The following is a 27,985-nucleotide window of genomic DNA, read 5'->3' as shown; positions in this document are numbered from 1 at the left end:
ATGCATTATTATAGCCAGACAGTAGACGGCATTATATGCTGTACGAGTATAGCCAGACAGTAGGAGTTGCAAACTCAGTAATCGCGCTGCAGTCGCCCCAGACGTCATTTCCTGTGCGCCCGACGTGTGTAGTGTGTATTGTAGAGAGCTGTCCCTGTTTTGTAGTCGTTGTCTGTGGAGCATCAGATTGCCCGAAATGGTGAGAGCTGAGCGCCGTTATTATTACACAGTGATGTCCAATACAAGAAGCAGTGTTATGTGTATTGTGGTTATGAGATGTTCACTTGTCCATTGCTAATATGCAAGCAGTGTGTTCCCAGCTCTTCCTGTACTACAAGTCCCAGTGTGCCCTGCTAGTGCTGCTTCAACCCTTTGCTTAAAAGATCGAATATAAAATAATTACAGCTCTACCTGCAGACACATGCTGTGCTTATCTATAACCTATAGCTAGCTGCTGTGTTTGTGGATGTGTGAGAAAGAGATGTAGTTTCGCTCTCTGCAATTAGATGGCAGTGTTTCAGAGACTCATGGACACTGTGTTATCAGTTTCTTATATAGCACACACACATATTCCGCAGCGCTGTACAGAGAATATTTGAATACTCACATCAGTCTCTGTCCCAGTGGAGCTTACAATCTATATTCCATACCACATGTACACATTCAATCTAGGATTCATTGTGGGTGGAAACCCATGCAAACATGGGGAGAATATACAAGCTCCGCAGTTAGGGCCATGGTGGAAATTTAACTAGACAGAGATAGATATATCTGATAGATATATAGATGATAAATGGCACACACTGGTGTGGCAAGGCTAAACTTTAAGGGGTACTTCAGATCAACCCTTGGACAGTGAGCATTGATGCAGCCCTGGCATGGTTGGCAGCTAATGCCTGCTATACAGCATGTGTACCTGTGAAGAGAACATGGCACATGGTCCCCTGGCGTCCCCCCAGCGGTGACACGGCTCGTGGGCTAGTTCAGATGTGTGTGTGATGCACAGGGTGTGTGACAGTAACCCGATGGTGGGGGGATGCCCACAGACACCTGCCCCCACCACCCATACAGCAGAGTTCGGGGAAACATCCTTTCCAGAGCGGGCTCCTCTGTGCAGTTAATGGAGTGTGGCGATAGCTGTGACCACCCACACTGACGTGTCTGCTGAAGATCATGGAATCCAATAAAGGACTTACGACCGGGTACGGGTGGCGACTGCACTCATACTCAATGGCGTGGACAGCGCCAATGGAGGAGCAGTCTGGCTGTGAGAGTGGGTCTCCCACAGTAGCAGCAGCCCCATGGTTCCTGGGATTACTGCACTTTATGTTAGTGGTTGTGGGATTCCGCTGTCATATGGCAGAGCGCTGTCAATGGTGATTGTTATCCTTACTGAGCATCAGTGCTGTGCAGTGATCGCATGCTGAAGGATGGTACGTCACTTGTCATTTTCAGGCGGTATAATGAGAGATAACATGGGAAATTTATGATTTTCTTTGTCATTTTGAGATTTCCATGGATGGACAGTGACATGTAAAACTGGTTCTTAGCAAGAACTTGGGACCTAAGAAGCTACCTGCCAAGTTTCAAGATTGTAGGCCTTGTGGTTTAAGAGATTTCGTGATGAGTTAATCTATTTTTTTTTGCTATATATATATATATTTCTGTAATCTGTGTAATGTAATTTACTGTATTTTGTTTTTATTAACAGGCTCGTAATGCGGAGAAAGCCATGTAAGTATCTGCTCCTATGTATTTATGTACAGTGTATGTTAAGTACCATTGTTGCTTATTAATGGATTTGTTTTATTTCCTTTTTTTAAGTCTGTTCTTGTGGCATAAAGTATACCGGTCTCTAGCCGAGAGACTTTGGTTACTTTTTCTTCTTATCTTTATAAGAGGCAAAGACACTGTTGTGTGATCTAGTTTAGTACATTCGACCCCATTGGTTAGCATAATTAAGAGCGCCACAGGTTCCTATTCCCAATAGTTGTCCAAGTGCAGGGGTTAAAGTGTGGTGGGACAAGTTCTGCCTCTGCCCAGCCACAACAACACATGGCAAATATTCACCAGATTCTCATACACGCGCCAGCGCACACACCAGGAGGGTGATGGGCGCTGCAAGTAGTACCTCCAGAGCAGGAACTGTTTTATTTCATGGCTGTGTCAGTCCCTGCCCCCGCCATGACTAAATGATTGCACTTCCCACCCCGCTCCCCTGAGTGGTACTGACTGTGCTGGTGAGCAGCTACTAGGAAGGGGCATTTGCAATGTGGCTGCAGGCGATCTGGCCTTAAAACAGCCTTGTGAGCTGTACGTGGTAGAAGGGGTGTAGACTGTATTTGGGTGACAAGGCGAGTAGTTTGTGGCATTGTGTATGTGACACTACTGTGGGCATTATTGTATTGGGGGGCACTGCTACTGTAGGAGTTACATGTATAAGTGGCACTACTACTTTGGGCATTGTGTTTAAGTGGTATTCATTTTTACTTAATGTAAATAAGGGTCACTTTGGCCCTTATTCTGATCGATGCGGATATTCCCGCTTGCGTACGGGCCGCCGATGTTTATCTACTGCGCATGTGCAGAGGTCACTCTGCGCATGTGCAGGCGAATTCGCCGCAAGGATTCTCTATACGCCGCACAGGAGGCGTAGAGGGGCGTGAGGGGCTACTTATCCTCATTACCCTATGCATACGCCCCGCGTTTCATGGGCGTTCCCATGCAAACGCGGGGCGTATGCATGGTAATGAGGCCGTGACGCGTGGGTACGGGGCGGGCATCTGACATCGCCGGATGTCAGCTGCCCGCCCCCATACAAGATTTCACACGGACAAGTGTCCGTGTGGTCTTGTGTTGCGGGACCTGGTGGAGCGTGCGGCCCTGCATTCGATGTTCGGCGACCATCGAATGCAGGGGCTGCTTCCACCATGGAGGAGGCGTATCCCCGTCCAATTTCATGCGGATCGCCACATATCCGCGTACGGACGGCAGGTGGCGATCCGTATGGAAGGCGGGGATTCGCCTGCACGGTTGCGGCCGCATATTCTGATCGGGCCGCACCGATCAGAATAAGGGCCTTTATGTGGTGTAATATGAATAGGATTCTACTGTGGCACAAATTTAACTGGGGGTACTACCTTTCTTGTGATAACAAACCCATTATTTTTGGAGCTGCACACTGTTACTTTGTTGAGTAAGAAAAGACACCCTAGCCCTGGTTCTGTCGAATAGAGGGGGTAGAAGGCAGAAATTCCACAGCCTCTCCAGGACCACTTTAAGTCCTGTCCACGTGGATACTAGTAGCAGTAGCCCAAGGGGTCCTGTGTTCTTGAGCCATTGATGTGTTGCAACCATATTGCCTCTTTTGCAGCCTAGATTAGTCAGACTAATGACAACTGGTATCTGTTTCCTGTACATTGCTGAACACTTTTGCAGAGGTTGTATTACAAGTGTCCTTGATACCTTCTAAAGATCTGATAACCACCCCAATCAGGAAACAGGAAAATTGCCTTGTGTCTCTGTCCAGCCATCTGCAAAATTCATTGTGCAAAATAATAAAGAGCAAGAAATTGTTGCGGTTCTAAAATATGATACATTGGTCTTCTGGCATTGAAAAGACCAAAACATTTAATGCCAAGTACACACTGGAGTCTTTCCGAAATCCCCTTCAGCCCAGGTCCCCCATATCCACTGGAATTAAGGGCGAAACAAACACTGTTCTATCCTTTATTATCATGCGGGGTGTCGCTAGGCTTGCCATGCACCACATCCAGCCTTTTTGGGTGCGTTTTGGTATTGCAATACGCGCTCCCGCACATATCAATGTACAAAAAGTATGCACACCACGTACTTTTTTAACTAGATCGCAATGCGATGCGATCTAGTTCAAAATGCACGGAGCACAGCGCACCCAGGCCATTGAAGGTCACTTGTTTTCATGTTACGTTAGATGTTATGGTAATAATGTTCTGTTTTTCTTAAGGACGGCTTTGGCGAGGTTCCGCCAGGCGCAGCTTGAGGAGGGAAAAGTGAAGGTACGTTGTCTATAAGTTGTCCAGAGACTAATATCAATCCTTGTGCTGGAGGCCTTATATAAGAAGCTCAATTTGCATTCCCAAAGGCTAGTAAACATGTTGACGGTCATAAAAAAACTCCTCTAAGCAAATTGGCTTATAATCTGGTTCTGTAACACATTCACTTTGCTTTGCATCTATTTTCAGTGTTGTGTACAGTAGATAGTTTTGCAGGAATGCATGTTACCTGCATCGCACACTAACCTGGGAGATTGCATTTGAGACCATGTTTTAGAATGCGTCGACATATGGGTGGTAGGTATGGAGTTGTGGTATAGCTTGGCGCAGGTTCATAAATAAAATGTGAGTTGTTAGAATTTAAAACAACATTTATTTGCATAAAACATTTAAAATTTGAACATACAACGTACACATGGACACTTTTATCCAAAACCGGGTATATTTCTTTGTATTTCACAGAATGAACAAAAATACCTCACCCTAATTGATGGTTGCGGTGGGCTTGACTTAAATGGTAAGCTCTGCGGCTCCACCGCAGAAGGCTTAAGGGTAGGGGTCCCGGTGGAAAAGTGCAAGTGCGTCCTTTCAAAAAGTTTCCAAGTGCCAGGAAGGTGCAAGTGCATCGGCGTGATAGCAGCAGCAATGTGTTTTGGAGAATAATCTCCTTCTTCAGGCTGTGTAAAGTGCCTGTGCTGGTGTGGGGTGTTTTATACCCCTTTCCTAACATGGAATGTAATCTGTCAACCAATGAGATTTGCGGGAGATTCCCATGATTTTCGCCACTACCGGAAGTGTCCTGCGTTCCACACTGGTTGACAGATTACACTCCATGTTAGGAAAGGGGTATAAAACACCCCACACCAGCACAGGCACTTTACACAGCCTGAAGAAGGAGATTATATTCCGAAACGCGCTGCTGCTATCATGCCGATGCACTTGCACCTTCCTGGCCCTTGGACACTTTTTGAAAGGACGCACTTGCACTTGTCCACCAGGACCCCTACCCTTATGCCTTCTGCGGTGGAGCCGCAGAGCTTACCATTTAAGTCAAGCCCACCTCAACCATCAATTAGGGTGAGGTATTTTTGTTCATTCTGTGAAATACAAAGAAATATACCCGGTTTTGGATAAGTGTCAATGTGTACGTTGTATGTATAAATTTTAAATGATTTGTTTTATGCAAATGAATGTTGTTTTAAATTCTAACAACTCACATTTTATTTATGAACCTGCGCCAAGCTGTACCACAACTCCATACCTACCAGGTATCCCTCCTATGATAAAATAGCAGGCTGCATTTTCATAATTGATGCGCATTGATCATAAGTACTCCAACCAAAATTGGACATATGGGTGGTGCAAGGATTAGTGCGGGTTAGTTTGGATGTCACTGTTTCCCCTTACAGTGTGGAGAAACTGTGTATGACATGGACAGGACACATCCAATATACTGCAGCTTTTTACTACCCCTGAGAAACCTCTGTGGCTTGTGGGATCTCTGTAGTTACATAGGAAAAAGCAGCATTGTGAAATGCGGAATACTTGATTTTGTACTTTCTTTTCTTTCAAATACCATTCCAACTGTGACTCTGCTTGTCAAAGGTTTTAACACATGAACTGAGCTAGAAACACATGAAAAGTGCTCAGTAAGGGTTTATCATATAGTAGTTTACTCTTTTAGACTTGTTTGTTTCTATTTTGTCTCATCAGGAGAGAAGACCGTTTCTTGCCTCTGAATGTAATGAATTACCGAAAGCAGAGAAGTGGAGGCGGCAGGTAAATAATCATCTTTATTGTACTGCCTACCAGACACATGACACAGTATGGCCATTTACTACGTGGCTTATATAGTGCTGCAAAGTTATGTAATAACATACACTACCGTTGAATAGTTTGGGGTCACTTAGAAATGTCCTCATATTTGAAAGAAAAGCCTTGTTTTTTTCAATGAAGATAACATTAAATCAGAAATACATTGTTAATGTGGTAAATGACTAAACTAGCTGCAAACATCTGGTTTTTAAAGGGATATCTACGAAGGTGTAGAGAGACCCATTTCCAGCAACCATCACTCCAGTGTTCTAATGGTACATTGTGTTTGGTAATTGTGTTAGAAGACTAGTGGATGATTAGAAAATTAGTGCAATTATGTTAGCGCAGCTGAAAATGGGTTTAGTTGTTAGAAAAGCTATAAACTGGCCTTCCTTTGAGCTAGTTGAGTATCTGGAGCATCACATTTGTGCATTTGATTATAAAGCCATATCTGTGACTGGCCAATAAAAGGAAAAGATTAATATGGGCAAAAGAACATACATTGGACAGAGGAAGATTGGAAAAAAGTGTTATGGGCAGGTGAATGGAATTTTGAAGTGTTTGGATCACACAGAAGAACATTTGGGAGACAAGTCAAGATGCTGGAAGAGTGCCTGACCCCATCTGTCATGCATGGTGGAGGTAATGTGATGGTCTGGTTCTGCTTTGGTGCTGGTCAAGTGGGAGATTTGTACAGTATAAAGGGATTTTGAATAAGGAAGGCCATCACTCCATTTTCCAACGCCATGCCATACCCTGTGAACAGCGCTTCATTGGAGGCAATTTCCTCTATCAACAGGACAATGACCCAAAGCACAACTCCAAATTATGCAAGAACTATTTAGGGAAGAAGCAGGAAGCTGGTATTATAGGGTTTAAAGAAATATATAGGTTTTAAAGAAATACACCATTGTAGTCAGTCCTAATCTTGTGATTTTGTGTAATCTGTCTACATCTGAAAACCTGATCTGTTGTGGGTACTTGGATTTGTAAATCCCTGAAGTAGGGCATTACTCTTCACATGGGTAGACATCATTACTCTTGTGGGCAGGCAGACACACCCTAGACAAGATCTCCCTGAAGCTTTGCTCCCCAGGTGATGCCGTGCCATACTCTCTTGTATCTGAAATGATTTTCAATGGCACGTTAAACTACTGTTTAACTTCTGTGTGCCGAATTATAAATAAATATAACATTGTCTCAGAGGCATTGTCAGGTCAACACACAAAAATGTTGGCTTGGGGGGGGGATTTTATATTCTTAATTTATTTGACTTTTTCATACTTTACCATTCACATGATTGTAAAGTGTGCTGAGGACATGGCAAGTGAAGTGGGAGGGGTCCACGTGCTTGGGTGTTGACATCAAAAGAATGTGAAAAACTCATGTTGACACTTAGCTTGTGTCAACCTAATATACCACAGGTGATCAATGGATGTGGTATAGCTTACAAACAATGTCTTGGTAGACAGAATCAAAATCTCGACGCATGGATTTGACACCAAAAACAAAACATGTGGATACCTGAGTACATGGCCTGTTTATTACTGTACAATGTCCCCTCGCTTTGCTCACCATGCCTCAGGCCAGGTGCTTGGCACACTTTACCACTCCCAGTTTTCGGTAAAACATCCCAAAAAACTCGTGTTGACTTTTTGATGTGTCAACCACACCCATGACTAGCCATACGGAAACTCTGTTAGATTTATTCAGCCTTCACAAGTCATTTCGGAAACCTTAATTTTTTTTATTTATTGTCTATGATAGATCTAGTTATAAAGTTCTGACTTTTCTGACTAAGGCTGGGTTCACACTGTACTGGCTTGACTGCGGACACACGGTTGTACCGATATAGCAGCCCATCCAGTGGGCACGTCCGCCTGACCTCCACCCTTACAGCAAATTTACAGGCAGTCGGCAAACCACATGTACAAACATCTGTATGCGCCAGTATGTTAGTGCTGCACATCTGATCTAAAGTCTCTGAACAACATTGTTCCGACCTATTGTTTGCATATACACTGCAAGTGTGCAATCCACTTAAGGATAAAACTATTTTATTGTTTTTTATTTTTTAAGAAGGTGTCGGTTCATTTACTAAGCTATATTTCCACATTGAATCGTAGGGAACTTGTGCACATGGGTGCGGAGAAGCTTTTTAACTCTTTGAGTGCCAAGCGAATTTGTCAAAATGGGTGTGAAAATTGCCAAGCAAACCTTTTTATTCATCATAACGGCCTGTTTTTTTTATTTTTTTTTATTATTTATATACCAAATGTGAGCGAGCTGGCATTTTTAGCAGATAGTTTGCACATCTCTCACAGATGTTGGACTTAAAGGGTTAAAGGACCTTCAAATGCTCTATGAAATGCCAAGTGTAAAGTGTGTTATCCACCCTGCAGCTTTGTGCGTATAACAAGGGTCCCTATTGAACGCCATTATATTATACAGAGGTTATCCTTGTGCATTTCTGTAGGCAACATCCAGTGGTGGGAACACTTGTCTGTACATGTTTGTATGCTTCTGTTCTTTTTTTTTTTTTTAACTTTCGTTATTCAAGCATGTTTACCAGCCTCTATGGATAGAGGCTGGTTCTAATATTATTGCTATATGCACAATTCACAGTGCACATAGCTAACTTTTCAGAGAAATAATTGTATTCTATTTTTCTTAAAACAGATTATTGGTGAAATATCTAAGAAAGTTGCACAGATTCAGAATGGTAAGTTACACATGATAAAGTAATTATGTATGTATTTAATATGGCAAGGTAGATTCACTTCAGGTTGGAGTTGCTATCATGGATGAGGTTGCTTAATTAAAATGAAAATGACAGCCCAATATGTAATCCGCCGGTGTTGTGGGATGGAAGGGAGGGGTGGTGTGTTTTTGTATGTGTAGCTTGGGTGTCCTGGTGCAGCAGCAATGTGTGGGGGAGGCATCAACAGGGACCAGTGGGTGCTGCAATATGTAGAGTCTCTCTGAAGAGGATGGGTCTCTCTGCACAGGGGAGTAGGGTTCCGGCAATTGAATGTGCATCTGTCCCACCACTCTTTCTGTGCCTTCAGCTCCCTACCCCCCTAAAACTTGCATGTATCTCTGGTTCCCCGACTCACTGTATAGATGTTATCTATCGCTGGTGTCAAACAAACATAGATGGTTAATCCACAAGTGGAGAGTTGACACGGAGCCCGTTGGTGTGTCCATGCCTGGTTCCACGACACAGTGGACAGCAGAGCCCTTGCCCCTTGACACTTGGTTCTGGCTAGCATTTATGACTGAGAAATGGGAAACCCCTCCTTTAGTGGACTCGTCTGTGTATGAGGACTATGCTATCTGTTCCAGGGGCGAAGTTATTAAAGGATTCTTCAGAAAGAAAGTTGAGAATGACATTAAGTCAATCTACACTTCCGCTAGTGTTTTACTTTGACCGGCACTGGTTGGTGCATGGGTCAACAGTGCATGGGTCAACAAGGCGGTAGATTGCTGGGCTGCTGAATTGGTTCCGGCTCTAGACTCTGGAGTTTCCCACGCTGAGCTCAGGGTGCTGGCTGAGCATATTCAGACATCCCAAAACAAAAACAAGACTCTCGCAAATTTGCATTCCTTCTCTTCTCCACTCCTCCTATCCCTTCTTTTCACAGTACCCAGTTCTTTTGTGGTCATCCCCGATATGCCATCACTGAGTCCAGAGGTAGACAGGGTAGAGCCTGTCCTCATCCCTCTGCCCGTCGACAGGAGTCCAGTCTTGCTGAGAAACCGGTGGTATGACGTGCTTCCGGCCTACCTAGTATAATCATTGGTGGTTGCTCGGCTACAGAATTTTCAATCGGCCTGGTTTAATACCTCTTCCGCTGTGTGGATCCACAATGTTGTCTCCAATGGTTACAAGATAAACTTTGCTTTTCAACCTGTGCATCATTTCTTTTGTACAGGGGGAAATTCAATCACCCGCAGCCATCTCCCGGCGGGGGGCCCTATTCAATACTGTCTTCCCCGACAGCATTGTACAGGATATCTCGGCAGAACGAGCCCGACTTCACAAGCAGACGGGCTTGTTCTGTCGAGAATGGCCGGGAATTGACGAGCTCACGACCACATCTCCCCTCTTCCCGACTGCAGATCGTGGCCACGCCCCCTTCTCATCCCGCTGCAGGCTGGACATTGATTCCCCCATCCTTTTTCTCGGTCAAGCAGACTGAGAACGGAACAGGGTCACGGCTGTCAGACCAGCTCGACAGCCGTGACCCCAGAGTGAATACCCCCCTTAGTCATCCTTATTTGAACCTCTGGAGTCAACTGATTCAAAGTTCTTTACATGGAAGACTATTCTGCTTCTTGCTTTGGCATCGGCTCGCCGTGTTTTTGACTTGTCTTGTAGATATCCGTATCTAATTGTTCATGGTGTTAGAGCGGAGCTTTGCACTAATTCGGCTTTTGTGCCAAAGGTTCTCTCTGCATTCCATATAAACCAGTCCATTTTTGATTGTTTATTACTTCATGATTGGAGTGCACCCTCTTTGGATGTTGTGCAGGCACTATGAATTTCCGTGAGTCGTACACCGTCCTTTGCAAGTCAGATGTTTTTGGTGATTATGGTGCATTCCACTCATTCTGCAGCTGCATGGTTGGGCTGTTCGTCGGGGTGCTTCGACCGTGCAGCATTGTTGTGCTGCCACTTGGTCTTCTCTTTATAAGTTTGTTTCTACAAATTTGATACTTTGCGACCTACGCTTCTAGTTTTGTCGACTTGTTTTGCAGGGACAGCGTAGCTCTTCCACCCTGGGGGAAAACCTTGAAACGTCCCCAGTGTATGATCCCTTCTAGTGTCTCCTGTTGGATGAAGGAGAAAATGGAATTTTGCTACTCACCGATTAAATCCTTTTCTCTTGAGTCCACAATAGACACTGGATCTCCTCCCTCCGCTGCTTCTTCTGGTTGGTTCTGTTTTTATTCTGATTTTGGTTGTGTCATTATTCTGTGTGGATGTTATTTCCTCTTTGCCTATTAGCTTCTTTTGGCCCTGTTTCTAAGACTGAGGGCTTGAGGGGCATAAAGGGAGGAGGAGCTCCACACTTCTAAAATATTTAAGGTACCAGCTCCCACTGACCACCCATCTATGCCCCAGTGTAAGATCCCTTCCAGTGTCGTCCTCCTCCTCCTCCATCATCTCCATCTCCTCCATCTCCTCCATATCCATCTCCTTCATCTCCTTCATCTCCTCCATCTCCTCCATCTCCATCTCCTCCATCTCCATCATGTTTCTTCTTCTGTTGTCTCTGCTCTCAGTCTTCACTTGGACTTGTTTTTTCTAACCTGAATCAGATGGGTAATATGGGGAAGCCAGCTATGCTGCTAAATAAACTTAAAGTAGCATGGCTTCACCTTTACACCTGTCAATACCCCAGTGTAATTGCTCCACTGTCCCCTTTGGAATCGGAGAAATGGATTTATAGGTAAGTACCTATATCCTGTTTTTGTTCTATTTGGCCTGCTTAATTTCCTTTTTAAGCCAATCTACCTTCCATCCAAAGTTGTCTGTTACCTCTGCACCCCCAACACCCCCAAATCCCTTCTCCTAAAGCATGGAGTGTCTGACTGTCACACTCTCTCTCACTTTAGCCGGACTTGGTGAATTCAGGATCCGAGACTTAAATGATGAAATCAACAAGTTAATCAGAGAGAAAGGTCACTGGGAGGTCCGTATAAAAGAGTTGGGCGGACCGGACTATGGTGTAAGTTGAACTTTTTTTTTGCACCTTTTAGCTAGGTACACACCTGAACAATGTGATGAAGCAGCAGTGTAATAATGTATTGCCTCACTTTACGCACTACACAATCACAGTACGACACCATCATATTGTTACATGCTTACAGTAACAACACCTTGTTATCTGTGACATCATTTCCTCTGTTGTGCAGCACATTAGATAGGACCATGTGACCACTCCAATAATAAAACAATGATTTAGGGATACACACTATACCAGTGATAGAGAACAGTGGCTACACATCACAGCATGCAAGAGTTTTGTTATTTGACCATGCTAAAATTGTTGCAAGGCATGCTGTGATGTGTAGTTCAACAACAGCTGGAGTGTCACGGTTCTCTTTCACTAGACTATACAATGGTTGGAAGATCGGCATATATATATTCAATATAGTGTGTATCCCCTTTACAGACATGTGTATGATGTGGTACTCCCTCTATGCTTTTCACTGCACTTTATTTAATGAAATATATTCATTCTTCCCACATTTTCTACTGTATACCCATTTTGGGTTATGTAGTACTCTTGAAATAAAATAATTTAATAATACAAGATTATCTGAGACTGCATACATTGTTTTACCATTTATTATGCTTAAAGTATCAACATGTGTGTATTGTATTTTGTATGCCACAGAACAAAGAAAGACAGTGGTATCTATTCAATTGATGCCGGATACATTCCGAAAATTCTTAAGATGGAATGGATCCGGCACCCATTATTCAATGCAGCAGGCAAATCCGGGTGTCAGATTTGGCCGCTGATTGATACTGACCCAGCCGGCATGGGGGCAGGGTGAGCGCAGTGGGGGAGGCAGTGTGAGCCGGCATGGGGTTGGTTGAGCTGGCAGCGGGACAAGTGAGTGCCGCATGTGGGTATGGCAGGCGGCGAGAGGGTATGGGAGTGCGCGGGAGGCAGCGGACAGGAGGATGGCGCCATGTAAGTTACTGCTGCTCACCCAGCACCGTCCTCCCTGCCTCAGTCCAACATATTTTCATGTCGGATTGAGCTTGCCGGAAACCTGCCCAAAACCTTTCGGTTTTGGCAGTGTTTTCGTCAAAAGCATTTGGATTAGCGGCTACCTGGAACATTTCGACCTGCCAAAAAAACCCAGCTAGCATTGCATAGATCGGAACCCCTTCCGATCTATTGATGTTGAAAAGTGCTGTCTTTTCGGCAAGACAGCAGTTTTGACATCAATTGAATATACCCCAATGACTCCTTTTGGGGCAAGCTTCATGTATAGTGTATGATTTTAAAGTTTTAAATTAAAATATATTAAATTTGGTACTGCTTTCCTAGCATGGCGCCCACGATCTAGATTGTATGTGTGGGGTTGATATCTCAAGCATCTCATGCATCTTATGTGATTGTGCGGCATAAGATGCATGAGATGATGCAATCGACGCGATCGACGAGATTTTTACATTGTAATCAATGTGAAATGGTCCCTGAGACCCAATGTTACATTTATTCCAATATAAAAAGTCCCCAAAACCCAAATTTTAATTGCTAACACCCCCCCCTCATGGGTGAAATGGCCCCCCCATTGTTAACGCCACCCCACTATTGACGCCAACCCGAAGCGTGGCGAGCACAGCGAGCTTGCGAGGGGCGGCGGTATGCGTCCTCCGACCTTTTCATACCCCCACTATCCATGTCGGCGTGGAGTTGATTTTATATAGTGTGGCGAGCCACCGAGCCCGAAGCGTGGCAAGCGGACGCGTAATACATGTGAAGTAGTCCGCATCCCCTCGCTGCGCTCGCCACACTATATAAAATCAACTCCACACGGACGTGGACAGTGGGGGTATGAAAAGGTCGGAGGACGCGTACCGCTGCCCCTCGTGGGCTCGCTGCGCTCGCCACGCTTCGGGTTGGCGTTGATAGTGCTGGTGGCGTTAACAATGGTTATTGGGGGCTCACGATTTTTGATTTCATGGATCTCATGCATCTTATGGATGCATAAGATCCATGAGATGAATAAGATGAGATCCATACGATTAAAAAATCGTTTCAATTGTATTGATTGTATGCCTTAAGTAAGGCATACAATCAGTGAGACGGGCGCCGTGCTAGGAAAGCAGTACCTTAAATTCTATAACAAGTCTGTGAATACTGAAATCTCTATGTATTGACACTGACAATCCATTTATTGGATGAGAGTGTAAACTTCCCACAACACATAATTAGCTGTGTACGTTGATTAAACCCAAAGTTTGTGTTTGTCTATCTATCTATCTTAGTATCCAAAGGACCATTCCAATATACGCAGACACTATTCTTCAGTACGCCCTTATGCATTATTAATTATTGGTGTCTGTGGAAGAATTGTATGCCTGTCTGTTTTCACGTCTCCCAACTGAGCTAAAATCACAAATAGTTGAATGAGGGTAATTATAACTTCATAAAAGCATCTATCTTGCCTTAGTTCACAATAAACAACCAATATTGTAGATAGTAAATAGTCATTAAAACTGTTATTGCATACTCATAAACTGTACAATGATAATGTTTTACAACGCAGCAACACACAAATCTTGCGCTGTGACGATGGCCTTCTCTAGGTAGATCATATACTGTACATCGCACTGTCATATCATAAAAATAACTGGAAGTGTTGGCAATAAAAGACCCTAAAGGCTGTAAATGTGTGATATAGCCATAACAAAAACTAGATTATGTGCTGTAATAATAACCTGCCATATATAAAGCATGCGCTGCAATAAAGACGACATTCTCTGTGCTGATGTAATCATCCAATATGTGATAACTGGAGGTCATTAGATGGAAGTCACTAATTCTTCAAGATTTGTAATTTTTCCCCCCTCTGAGTTGGGAGAAGTGAAGACAGGCAGGCATACAATTCATGCACAATCACGAATGAATGATGTGGTATTAAAGAATAGAAGAATGAAAAGGAGACTGCACTAAAATAAAGACCAATTTAATGAAAATTATCAATAAATATTAATCATAAATAATTATGAAAAATAATAATAAAAATATACAGAGAGCCATCCTCATCTAGCCCTTTCATAGGATTAAGGGGTAGATTTATTAAGCTCGGTGATGTGATAAAGTGTCTGGTTTTTATCACCGGCCAATCAGCTCATACCTGTCATTTTTCAAACCAAGCCTGTAACTTCACAGGTAGGAGCTGATTAGCCGGTGATAAAAACCAGGCGCTTTATCACTTCACCGACCTTAATAAATCTGCCCCTAAGTGAGCCAGAGCTGTCGGACTTAATCCTATGCTAACCCCCTACTGTATTGTTCTATGTATGGTACTGCAGCTGAGAACAATTGGCCTTGGTGAGCCATGGCTATCCAGAGAAGGCTAGCGGAAGAAGGCTCCATCTGTATATGAACATTCACTTGTTTAAAATTGGATATTGTAACTGTTTAAAGTGGGGTTAGTAGAATGGGAGGCATTTGTTAAAGTCACTGCAATGATGTGGTTGATGATCTGGTTAGTGAATTAGACCTTAACAACTTTCCATTAGATTATGTTCCATTTTAGTTGGTATTACAACCGAATGCACGGAACTCTGTCTTTACAATAACAGCCTCCAGTGGTTATAAAGAATAGGATCTACCCATTTTGGAATGGTGATTTGGATACTAAGATATCTTTTCTTTTCTCACTGAGGGTTTCCTATGTTTTGTAAGGTGTACGCAGCTAATTATGGGCCTTATTCTAGTTCACTCTCTGACAAAATCCTTCTTAGATGGACAAAACCATGTGCACTGCAGGGGGGCAGATGTGAAATGTGTATAGGGAATTAGATTTGGGTGAGTTATTTTGTTTCTGTGCAGGGTAAATACTGGCTGCTTTATTTTTACACTGCAATATAGATCTCACTTTGAAGTAAAACCCCACCCAAATCTAATTCTCTCTGCACAAGTTACATCTGCCCCACCTGCAGTGCACATAGTTTTGTCCATCTAAGAAGGATTTTGTCAGAGAGTGAACTAGAATAAGGCCCTATATGTGCTGTGTCCATTCAATGTATTATCAGTGATCCCTGCACTATTTTTTTATATTACCTATGAAGTTAGTTCCTGTGCAGGATCAATCCGAATGGGCATTCTTATGCTTAAAGTAGACATGTGCAGTTCGGATTTACTTGGGCTAAAATTAGCACAATAGATTTTTCCAATTGGCTATTGTCTGTCACATGTTTTTGCTAGCCAATAAGATCCTGCTTTTTCAATCCAAGTAAAACCGAACCCGCACAACTCTAGCTTAAAGTAGAAACCCCCAACAAGTGGTTTTTTTTCTCTCTTTATTTAAATAGCAAGTTTAAGCATGAGCTTAGATTTAGTTTTGAATCATCAAAATTTTTCTTCTGGGGCCTTCAAACTCAAACTGAAATCCAGCTCACTGAGGAGTTTCCAAGTCTTCCTCAATACATCATGTGACTGTGGTTGCCATGACAGTCCATGGCTTTCTGGTTCTAAATGTCAACTTTAATAGTGCCCTGACTAGTAATGCAGGACCTCCCTTTCAGAGTAATCCATAGCGGTTTTCAGGGGTGTTTATTTTGCAATAAACTTCACATCAGTTTCTTATGATCGACTTAACCATGCTTGATCATTTTAGCGCATAGGACCCAAGATGCTTGACCATGAAGGGAAGGAAGTCCCAGGAAACCGAGGCTACAAATACTTTGGAGCAGCCAAAGATTTGCCAGGTGTTCGCGAGCTATTTGAAAAAGAACGTAAGTTTCCAGTTGTTATAGTGTGGTACCTCATCTCTTCCCTCCAAATTTAAAGCTCAGTTCTCCATTTCAAACAGCTAAAGTAGCACTTATTGTACAGCACTGTACAACTGGGAGAAATCGGAACGTGCACTGAGATTAGGTATGTTTGCTAGAGCTTACAATATGTGATGTACATTAATGAAAATTGAGAACTTTATCTTGGTGACCTCTTTCTATAGGCCATATCCACATTTTTTTTTCACGCCAGCAGCCGCTAGAAGGCACCCAACATAGATTGGAGCTTACAGTCTATATTCCCTATCACATGTGCACACACACACACCATATTTCTAGGAATAATTTTGTTTTGGGCCTACCAGTATATTTTTGTATTGTCGGAGGAAAACTGAGTACCCAGAGGAAACCCACGCAAACATGGGGAGAATATACAAACTCCATACAGTTCAGGCCATGGTGGGAATCTAACCCATGACCTCAGTGCTGTGAGGCGGTAATGCTAACCATTACAACGTAATGGAGCTACTGAAATGTAGCTCATTCAGGGACGCATGGTTGCTGGCACTATTATTTCAGCCTGCACTCCCCATAGGGTAGCGAGCGGAAATGCATGAAAAATTAACCACTTGAGCATGTAAACAGAACTTTCCAAGTTGCGCTAATTAGTTTGTTCAAGTTTAGCCACTATGCACGCCTAAACCCTATCTTTATGTACACGATATGCGCAATAAAATCAGCCATTTGAATACCGCCCTGCAGATGACATTTGAATCTAGTCCTACTGTATAAGCGGTTTTATCATTTCTTCTCGTTAGTTTATACTTCCAATGTTGGTTCCATCTGGTAAAAGTAACTATTAGAGCTTTTTTGTGGAAGTTGAGAGTAGACTAAGGTCATACATATTAATTTCCCATTAATGTGTAATAATTTAATAGTGGTGTCCCTTGTTTATAATTTTATTTTAAAAGTAAAATTTGATTTTATTTAAACCCCTATTCATTATACCTCATTGGTTAAATCCATCATGTCCGGGCATGAATAAAAGTGTTTCTGTTTATGATATCTGAAGATTATTCTGCATGAAATGAAATAAATGTGATGCAATTTAATTTGGCATTTAACATGGTTAAAATTAACCCGGTAAGTTATTTCGCTATATCCGCTGAGTAATACAGCCAGAGAGGGATGCGTAATTTGAGTCAAGTGAGGAAATTACCATTTGCATGCTCTTCTCATTCATTGAGATGTTTCTGTATCACGCTGAATGGATTACGTTTTATTTAATACACGCTCTCAATCACATGACAAGTTCTAGAATTAACTTTAAGGAAAAAAAGTCTGATAATTAAGTAAACTCCCATAGATCCCCCTACCTTCAGAACTTTCATGTACCTCTTCCTGCCCATGAAATGGACAGCAACGTTTACCTCTCCTTGAGCATCATTTAATAGTTTTTTTTTTTATTATTATTACATTTATGACTGTTGCATTACAGCCATTGTCTATCAACCTGGGGAATGTTAGTTTTGTGTATTACAATATATATTACCTTGCTCCGAAGTCCACATTCTTGTCCGACTTACATTGCATAAAATATGAATATGCATTTCTGCACAATAAATATTCACATGATGAGGCTGTGTACAAGTTAGACTTCTCCCTAAAGAAAAAAAAAGTGCAATGATCATATGACTATTTATTGGGTTTTTTAAATGTACGTTGTAAATTTATATGAAGTGAAGGACTGACCAGTATTTAAAAACTTTGCCATGGATTGGTCTGCATCACAAGTGTTGTAATAAATGTCTTTTTAAAAAACTTTTCTCTTATGATAGAGCAAAAAATGCTGGAAGCGGTTGAAAGGTCTGCAGCAGAGGTGGCCAAACCTGTCCTCAAGATCTAGCAACAGTTCATGTTTTTCAGGCAACCTGTGGATCTATAGTAAGAATGAATGCACCATGTTTGAAAATGTGACAGTTAGTAATGACTACAGCTGTGCACCAGTTTGGTGATTTGGGTCATGTGACAGTAATTACTACAGGTGTGCACCAGCTAGGTGATTTGGGTCATGTGACAGTAATGACTACAGCTGTGCACCAGCTCGGTGATTTGTGTCATGTGACCGTAACGACTACAGCTGTGCACCAGGTAGGTGATTTGGAAAACCTGGACCATTTGTAGATCTCAAGGACTGGTTTGGCCACCCCTGCTCTACAGGATCTAGATAGTCAGTAGGTCGGCACAGACAAAAGTTGACATGCACTAGGTTACCATTGACAAAAGGTTGACATAAGTTTTTCATAATATTTTCATATTTTTTGGACTTTAACCCTTCGAGTGCCAACATCTTAGTGATGTGCAAAATATCAGCTATAAATGCCAGCGTCGCTCATATTTGTTAAATGAGAAACGTTATATAAAAACGTTACCATCCTCGTGGATGACTATTGGAAACTGTGGTATCCGCCAAGCAAAAAGCAAGGGTAGACGCTACACTGATTGGGGGTCCTTTTTTACAGGTGCCGACATTGTCACCCATAAAAACAAAAATTAAAAACTTATGTTGATCTTTATCTTTTAATATAAATAAACGTACTACTATCTTGTGTCGCTTTGTTGTGATATGGTATAGTTTTGGCTAGTAATGTTCTCCTTTTAAAATTGCTGAGTTCTTTTATTTACTTGGATGAATCTGGTTTCCTAGCTGTCCTTCCACCGCGGAAGACCCGTGCTGAACTCATGAAAGAGATTGATGCAGAATATTACGGATACAGGGATGAAGATGATGGTGTATTAGTACCATTGGAGCAAGAGGAAGAGAGGAGAGGTACCTGTCTAATGACTGCAGTCACCTAATGTATCAATTAGAATGGCTTACTTTTGTTGGGGAGATTGATGTTGACTTTGCATCTTAAGGGTCTGTCTTCTGCTGTTGGAGCAATGTGTTTCCTCTGTCTAGGAAGAAAATAATCTGTGCAAAGCTTAAGAGGTTTATTCAAAATATGAAATACTTTCAAAATGTAACTTACCGGTAAACTCCAAATGTATTAAAAAGCTTGTACGGTGCTAGGGATTATTTTCAGGGGTGTGGTATTGAGGTCCGACAAACAGGATACCGACGCTTAGTATCCCAACATCGGAATCCCTATTGCCGGTGCTCCAACAAGGGGGCGAGCGCAAAGGAGTCCCTTGCGGGCACGGTGGCTCACTTCACTCGCCACAGGTTCTGTTCTCCCGGGATTCTGGTGTCTAAGTACTGACCATCGGAATCCCGACTGTCGAGCAGTCATCCGGCACTCGATTTTCAGTATGGTGCTTTTTTTTGGTATTCCCTAAATTGGGAGCATAATCCTATTCTCGATAGATGACCATAGGCAAAGAGGGTGATGTACAGTATGTGCATGCAGGGATACAGTGTAAAATAGAAATGAGGCTCATGACACAGACTGGTCCTCACTTTGATATTGCTTTCCAGATAATATGCAAAGCAACAAAAGCACTACTAAGGTATTTCAGGTCCGGGATCAATGATCCCAATACTGGCGCATGTCTGCTGTTCACACATTGAGCAGGTTTCAGAAGATAATATTTATTTTTTGTCTTTGAGCTGCCGCTTGTCAACTACAACAGCAGGCCAACAGAGGAATCTATAATCCAGGTGCCCATGTAGAAGGATCTGGCTCACTCTCTGAAAGTGCTCTCCTGTGGGAGCCCATATTATTTGTATACACATATCCTTAGCAGTATTTTCATTGACTTGCGTTACATCCTTTCCAGCAATTGCTGAGGCCATAGAGAAATGGAAAACTGAGAAAGAAGCTCAACTGGCAGCTGGAGGGAAGAATGAGGAGGAGGAAGAAGTGAATATCTATGCAGTGACTGCAGATGAGGTAGGAGCAGAAATGATAACCAATTACAAAAGTGCCTCTTGCTCTGGTCCTAAACGGTTGGTCAGTCATGTAATGCAATCAAACAGAATATGTAGTTTCTTGCCTTTTACTTTAAATTCGTGTTCTAACAACCCAGAGACATTATTCATATACTGCCAGTGTGAGATTATTTCCCATAATCTTCTAGTCTTCTATGAGGGTAGAAAGCAATGTTTTCATTCAGGATATGTGAAATGACCACTGCTATAAGACCACCAGGTTATTTGTGAAGTCTGATTGTGTAACCCGACACTTCTAAGCATGTTTGTGCCTGATATTTGGATGTTTGCATTTAAAAGCTGTGTCTTGTTAGTAAATGCAATTGCTCCTTTGGGCATAGGCATATGTGGTACAATGGAAAAAGAATGTATATACAGTATATAGCTTCAGCCGGATTCTAGTGTCTATATTACAGTAGTTTGTGGGCTCAGGAGATCATTCTTTATTGTGACTGACACAGGGCAGAGACATCAGACTTCGCATATGGATACATCTTTAAGACCTAGTTAATGTCATATTTAAAAAATAGTGCCTTATTTTTATCCCCTCTTAAATTGGTCCAAAATATTGGAATTCTTTGGCATTTGTGCGCAGTTAGAAATCTGCGTGTATACTTGTGCATTAGAGTACGGATAGAGGGAATATTGGGTATCTGGATGGTTTGTTTTGGCTGGAATAATGTTCACACATGCGATAAAGCCGTAATAATATGCAATAGGGAACTGAATATGTAAGCCCTTGTTTATGAGGGATCTGTATGACAGGTTGGAATTGTGGCAGGTGTCTGTATGGCACATGGTCAACACATGAAAAGTCGACACGGGTTTTTCATTGGTCTATTTATTGGTCGACATTGACACCAAATAAAAAAAACATTTTATTTGTGTCAATCCTATGTTCCATACCCATTTATGGCACTAGCTTGTAATATCCTGCAATATGGCTGCCTCGCGTGTGTGTGTGAGTGTGTGTGAGAGTGAGGATGGACACTGCAGTGTTTAATCTCAATGAAGAAAGTGGTTCAATAAAGCCTCTTATTTATCAATTACACTGTTCTGCTCAAGGCCCAGCCAGAGGGCCTGATGCTGCTGCAGGGGTGGTAATGCAATTATCTAGCACATGACATGCAGATGGCTGCTTTTTATACAGAGTTACATAGGATGGAGGACAGAGGATGGATTGTTTCCTGTAAGAACTATGTGCTTTTATCAGGAGTGATTATGGCGAGAATACATAGATGCAGATGAAGAACCAAAATCTTGTATATAAGCCATAAAATACTACTGACATGATTTCACACAGCTGTCTAGTTTGGTCATATGCATCACCCATTGTATATCTTACGCAACTTGCCTTTCATCTGTACCGGACAGGTCACTGTAATGGGGGGACATGTATGAGAATGTGAAACGAGTGCCAAGTCCGTGACAAATTACAAAACGAACACGTCTAATACACAGCAAGCAGAGTTTTTGGGTTTACTACTCCTAGACCAGGGGTCATGGAACTTTTTTACCTTTTACCCCAAAATATATTTAGATACGCCGACGTTTCCCCCTTGATTTGAAAGTAAGGAAATCATGTAATTGTAATACACACTGTGTACCCCCAGAAGTTGATGCTGTATCCTGCTTGTACAGTGCACAGCCTGGCAGCAATTGATGATGATGATTACCACACACAGCCATACATGGTAATCATCAATGGCTGCCAGGCTGTGTGTGGTATAGCCATTTATAATGTGACGTCCAGGCAACTATTAGTGTCAGTATTACAAGATGATATAGTGACAGTCTGTGCAATTTTTGGGAATACCTTAAGGAGCCTATAACCAGGCAAAGAAACTCAGCACGGCAGTACAGACCGCGCAGCAACTAGTCAACTCTACTAAAGCAGTGGATGGACTTGGAGGCGGGGCCTGGGTCATCATGCAGGGAAGCGTGTTATAAACAAGGGCCTGGTGCACTGCACTGCGTCAGGTCCTTGTACACTACAGTACTGTAACACACACAGCCGAGCATGCATATAGAATCTATGTATGGATTCTATATGAAATTAAATTCCTGGGGGTAATGGATGGTCGCGCTGCTGAGACACAGCCAGGCATGCATGTAGATTCATATGCATGCCCGGCTGTGTCTCAGCAGGTAATTTACCCATTCCCTGATGACTGTCCTAGACATCTATTGACCCTCCAGAATTTCTGGCTCAAAAGTCATTCTGGTATAGATGTTAGACAATGTCTAGGTCGACCACTAATGGTCGACACCAAAATAGTGTTGACACTGACAAAATGTCAACACTCTTATGGTCGACATAGGCAAGGTTGACAGTCTAAAGGTGGACATGAGTTTTTCAGGATTTTTTGTAATTGGACGTCAACATGGACACCGTATATATATGTACTGCATCCCCTCACGTGGCACAATTCACTTGCCATGCTGCACTCTGCGCACTATTTGATGCCCACTTGGATAGTAAAGTAAAGTTAAAAAAAAATCATGAAAAAACTGATGTCAAGGATGTGTGTCAATCTTTCCTATGTCAACCATAAGCTAGCATCGATCTTTTGGCAGTGTTGACTTAAGTTGTCTACCTCTTTTCCGTGTAGACCTAGTCACCGTCAACCTCATTTTCTATCTACTGACTGCAAACCCTCAAAAGTGCAGTTTTCTTAAATACTGACCTATGCGTTCGGGCACTGCATACTCCTGCACCTGATCATTGTAGGTCATTGGCTTGGCATGGGACCTCTCCATCCAGCCAGGACAAGGTGTTTATCTTTTATCTGACTTCTGGAGATGCATTTCCCCAAGTACAAACTTGGCTCTCTGTTACCCTGTTGTAACTTGTTTTCATTGAGTTGCAGCCCAGAGGCTTCATGTGTTGTGAGCATGATACAGGTCATGTGACGAGGGCATTGCGTGATGCAGGATATGACTTGGTTGTATGCTTGGCACAGGTTGTAATATGACCCGACACAATGGTTATCAAAATGCCGCATGTCTACCTGCAATGTTTATACTCTTTGTTGATCTGAGTTGTGCAACATATGTACCTTTCAAATATGTCCAATAGTTTTATTTTTAGGACACAGGTTCTGTTTACTTTGTGCACGAGTACATAGATGTGTATTTACAGAACAATTACTATTGCTCTTTAGAATGCATTTGCCCCACATAGGAATAAATAAGGTCGCTTCCATAGGGCTCCCACAGTTTCTGTACCTGATAATGTTTGTAGTTCTCAGGCTTGTGCAGGATCTGGGTTATTGTGTGTGGGAGATGTGGAAGCACATTGGTACACCAGCTCTTTGGTGAAAGCCGGCATCTATGGAAACCTCAAATTGTGCTCATTAACGACCCCAAGGGCTTTTTTGTCTTTCAGTCTGGAGAAGACAGTGACAGTGAGAAGGAGAGAGAAGACGGACAGCAGAAATTTATTGCCCATGTTCCGGTACCGTCACAGAAAGAGGTAATGTCAAACCAAATGTCAATATTGTAACGTTATTGCCTCCACCACCATGTAACTGAAATGTACCTGCCCCTCTGTATGGCTACCAAAAGAACACCTGTGAGCAATGCTACAGGCCCAAACACCATAAACACTTCCAACCTTGTTGAGTAAAACATTTTTGTATTTGGGAATTGCTATAAGTAAATATTATTAACTAGCTAAACCCACTCGAAGCAAAAGCGTAGAAAGCTCGTCTCTGTGTGTTTCTGTATGTGTGAACGAGAAAGAGATGTTGGGTGACATTCAGAAAGTAAGAGATTAGAATCATCCTATTTAATTTCCGCCATAGTTTAACTCGCTGCCAGCAGATGGCAGTCTTTCGTTTACACACGGACACTAGACATAGATAGATAGCGCATGGCTTATAATGGTTTCATATCCAAAAAACAATAGATGTAAATATGCAACATTCATGGTAAATGCAAAAGAGTATTTTATAAAGCAAGGCATACAGTATATGTGCAAAAGACGACATTTACATGATAACAAAAGGTAGCATAATCAGGGGGAGACACCGATAAAAGTACAGATGTAGCTCATAATAAAAAAATAGAGTACTCATCCAAAAAGGACATTAAAACCAGTGGTGCTCCCACCCAAAATAGTAGCTACTACATCTGGCCCATAGTGAGGAAACGCACTACCACAGGCCTGGTGAACCTGTGGCTCTCTGGGTACTAAATAAATACCCCAGCATGCCTTGCCTCAGCATTACCTAACAAGAATACTGTGGCAGGGCATGCTGGGATTTGTAGATTCTCAACAGCTGGAGAGCCACAGGTTGGCCAGGCATGCAGAATAATATGTGGCGTTTTCTGATTACAGTGGAATGGGTCTAATCTGTATTGTGAAAAGGATACTTGCCGCAGCAGCATGTATATCCTACCTGCAGAAATTCATGGATAGATCACAGCCTCGTGCTGAAAGTGTACATTTTATGTCTAATTGCAGCATTAGGCTACAACATATACAGTACATTGTACTCATTGTTATGGTGTTTGGGTCTATAGCACTGTTCTACTTTGCCGGATGATGTTAGCGAACCGGCATTATTGCCGGGTCGGTGATGCGATGTGAACATTCCGCACACGCAAGGTCGCACCAGGACTGAACCGTTTCAAAGTGTCGGTGCGACCCTGCATTTACGGTCTGAAAGTGGTATCTGTCTTTTAATTTCAGGAGCCCTGGTAATATACTTTTGTTTTTATCAATTTATTTTTTTCAAAGGATTGTCTGCACTTTTTTTTCATTATTGCATCACTTTTGGCAGTTCATTAGTGATTTACTATGTAAATATATGCTCTGATAATACTTTGCTTTAGGTAAATATTTTAGAAATTAGAATGCAATGACTAAACTAGTGTCATTCTGTGGCACACTGATGGTTTTATTAATCAGAAACCATTGGTGGGGAGTCTGATTTGTTTTTTTCACATGTGTAAAATACATTTGTTTCACCCAATATGCTTCTGGACAACCTTACACTAATACGACAATATATTTCAACAAAAAAACTTTATTTGTGCAAATGGAGTTTTATTTTTATTAGTGCTGTGCACTCGCAGGGTGAATATATACAGTATACAATAGGCCGGCACTCGCCCAAAGATATTTCAACAAGGTGCCTTCCCAATGCTGATCCAAACAAATTCCAATGTGTGGAAGGCACTCAAACAAAAACAAAGCCACTGTAGTAAACCAAAGCTGTGTATTAAGTGCCTTAATACACAGCTTTGGTTTACTACAGTGGCTTTGTTTTTGTTTGAGTGGCTCCCTCACATTGGAATATATATATATATATGTGTGTGTGTGTGTGTGTATTTAACATAGAAAAAAGGCGCCATCCCACCCTTCCAGGGTGCATGGTAAAACATGGAATTCCCCGGTCCGGGGTAGGTATGTAACAAGTGTGCGGTGTCAGTGAAGGGTCTTTTGTACACAAGTGAGAAGTGTGCGGCTTGCATGTCATCTCCCCACATGGCTCCAGAGTAACAGCCAGGCATTTGGAAACATCACAATGAATAATACAGTAGGTGATACAACATGACAAAAAATAAACTCAGCAGCATTATAACAGCAATTCATTTTTTAAGGCAGTTAATTTGGGGAGGGCGCGTGTCTTTGACTGCATTATAGAGACCCTGCACCCCTCCAAAAATGGCTGCCACCACAGAGAAAACACGATAGACGAACTCCTGCACCTCTAGCGGCTGTCTCCTTTCGCGGTGGTGGCCATCTTTGGAGGGGTGCAGAGTGTCTAATGCTGTCAGACGCTGAGCTTCCACGGCACTGTTAGCTCACATAATTAAGATTGAACCCCCCTGGGCAAAGACCATTTAACCCCCTATGGCAACAAGCATATAACCCCCCCCCCCCCTGCGTGCGCGCCTAACAATGCGCATTTAAAAATTGGGTGCTTATGTATTATCTGGGCTTCCATGTTAAATGCACCCCATTTTTTCATACCCCCTACTATCCAACTACGCATGGAGTTGATTTTATATAGTGTGGCGAGCGCAGCGAGCTACCGTGCCCGAAGCGTGGCGAGCGGACGCGGTCTCATAAGAAAAACGGGAGCCCAGATATTACATAAGTACCAAAAATTGTAATAGTTCCCCAGCACTCATTTTAATCTTTTTGCCATTTACTATTGAATCCACCCATTCCACTGATTGGGCGGAATGATGGAACAATTTATATTTTAGACCAAATTAACATAAAATTGTGCTTAGCGCTCCAGCTACCGCTATGGATGACCCCAAAAATTATGAAATCCCCAAAAAATTTAAGTTGAACAGTATCAGATGCAGTTATTGTGTGGTTTCTGTGATCACCAACTGCATGCATTAATGGAGCCCAAAGGGAGAAAGTTGTATATGTCCTCACCATGAAATTGGTCTGTCGGTCAGTTTTGTCCACTAGTTTGACTTAATTGTTGAATGTGTAGTCAATGTGGCTACAGTCAGCCTAATTTGGTCAGATTTGCACTGCCATCCTAATCCTATTGGCATAATATAGGTACATTAACATTCCATTGGGGCATTTTGTACAGGGCACCCCTAGACCAAAATATTTATCTTGAGATACAGAAATAGTATTAAATTAAGTAAATTGTACTTATCTAGTGATCCCTCCAGCGCCACAGCAGGGCCCGCCGACGTCACTAATGTGGGCCGGCCAAGGCCACCGATGTCACTGTTGGGGGCGTTTACGGAGGAGCTGCGATTCCCCCAAGCTCCCTGGTCAACATGAATAGAAGCCTTGCACATGTGCACAATATTTATTACTATTATGATTTGGCAGGGAGTCACAGAGCTGGCTGTTTGAGCAGGGCACTCCTAAACGTGCAGGGCGCGTTATGCCCTTTAAAAATCAGGGTTGGCGCTGCTAAAACAGCCTAGAGGGAACACTATTATTTTTCAGGTCCGTTACACGGAGGAGGTGGACAGGGTTTTATGATGATCAGTCGCTATCCCTGGTTTTGCCCATAAATAATTTAATTTCCTGGACCACGAACTCAGGGCACACCATTTCGAAACCACTGCTGTTGTTGTTACTCGTTCATTTTAAAATTTGTGAATTTAGTTTAGTCTCTGGGTTATACAGTGTTTGAGTATGCAGTTGTGTAATTTTGATCTTTGCATGCGTGATGCTTATCCTTTGATTCCTTTGCTACAGATAGAGGAAGCGCTAATACGAAGAAAGAAAATGGAACTGCTGCAGAAATATGCCAGCGAGGCGCTGATGGCTCAAAGTGAAGATGCTAAACGTCTGTTAGGCATATAGACCTGTAAATACATGCTACAGGTGTTTGTAAATTCTTATATATTTTTGTACAGAAATTCATTTGAGAAAAATATAGTCTGATTTTGTACTCCTTGGTGTGTCGACTTTTCTCTATAGTAACCTCATAAAAACAATTTTGTCAGGTTCTTGCCGGGTCACCTGACCACGGAGATTTCACAGTTTTAGTTGCATAGCAACATATTATGAACTATGTGTGAATGTGGTGGTATATTGCTTTGTGTGTTTTTATACAATCAAGTGACAAGTTCATGTGTGAAAGGGAACCATATAGAACATACTTCCCTGTGTGAATTGTTACACTGTATTCTTCCAGAAAGCATGATTTCCTCATCCTTGCAACATCTTGTTGCAGTAAGAAGCTTTTGCCCTCTGCTGTACGGTTAGGTCTA

At 42.4% G+C, this 27,985-nt stretch overlaps 1 protein-coding gene across 1 annotated transcript; it reads left to right on the top strand.

The window, feature by feature from the left end:
• Positions 1-38: 38 nt before the first annotated feature.
• On the top strand, positions 39-27,663 carry ISY1 (ISY1 spliceosome associated protein). The gene is made up of 11 exons (XM_083156444.1): positions 39-199; positions 1,712-1,734; positions 3,986-4,037; positions 5,748-5,813; positions 8,529-8,571; positions 11,472-11,584; positions 16,227-16,344; positions 19,049-19,171; positions 20,122-20,234; positions 23,661-23,747; positions 27,468-27,663. Exons 1-11 carry the CDS (start codon positions 197-199, stop codon positions 27,573-27,575), a joined length of 849 nt encoding a protein of 282 aa, XP_083012570.1. The 5' UTR covers positions 39-196; the 3' UTR covers positions 27,576-27,663.
• The last annotated feature ends 322 nt before the right edge of the window (positions 27,664-27,985 follow it).

Source organism: Crinia signifera, chromosome 8, assembly GCF_055691185.1.
Source record: "Crinia signifera chromosome 8, ASM5569118v1, whole genome shotgun sequence".
Classification (NCBI taxonomy): Eukaryota; Metazoa; Chordata; class Amphibia; order Anura; family Myobatrachidae; genus Crinia; species Crinia signifera.
The sequence above is the reverse complement of the archived record's forward strand: the minus strand, read 5'-3'. Positions and strand labels throughout refer to the sequence as shown.

What these genes read in the sequence shown, in the direction of transcription:
- ISY1 (XM_083156444.1), top strand. An exon ending in CGTAATGCGGAGAAAGCCAT is followed by an intron (nt 1,735 to 3,985) that starts GTAAGTATCTGC and finishes GTTTTTCTTAAG; the next exon opens with GACGGCTTTGGCGAGGTTCC. An exon ending in CGAGCTATTTGAAAAAGAAC is followed by an intron (nt 16,345 to 19,048) that starts GTAAGTTTCCAG and finishes CTGGTTTCCTAG; the next exon opens with CTGTCCTTCCACCGCGGAAG.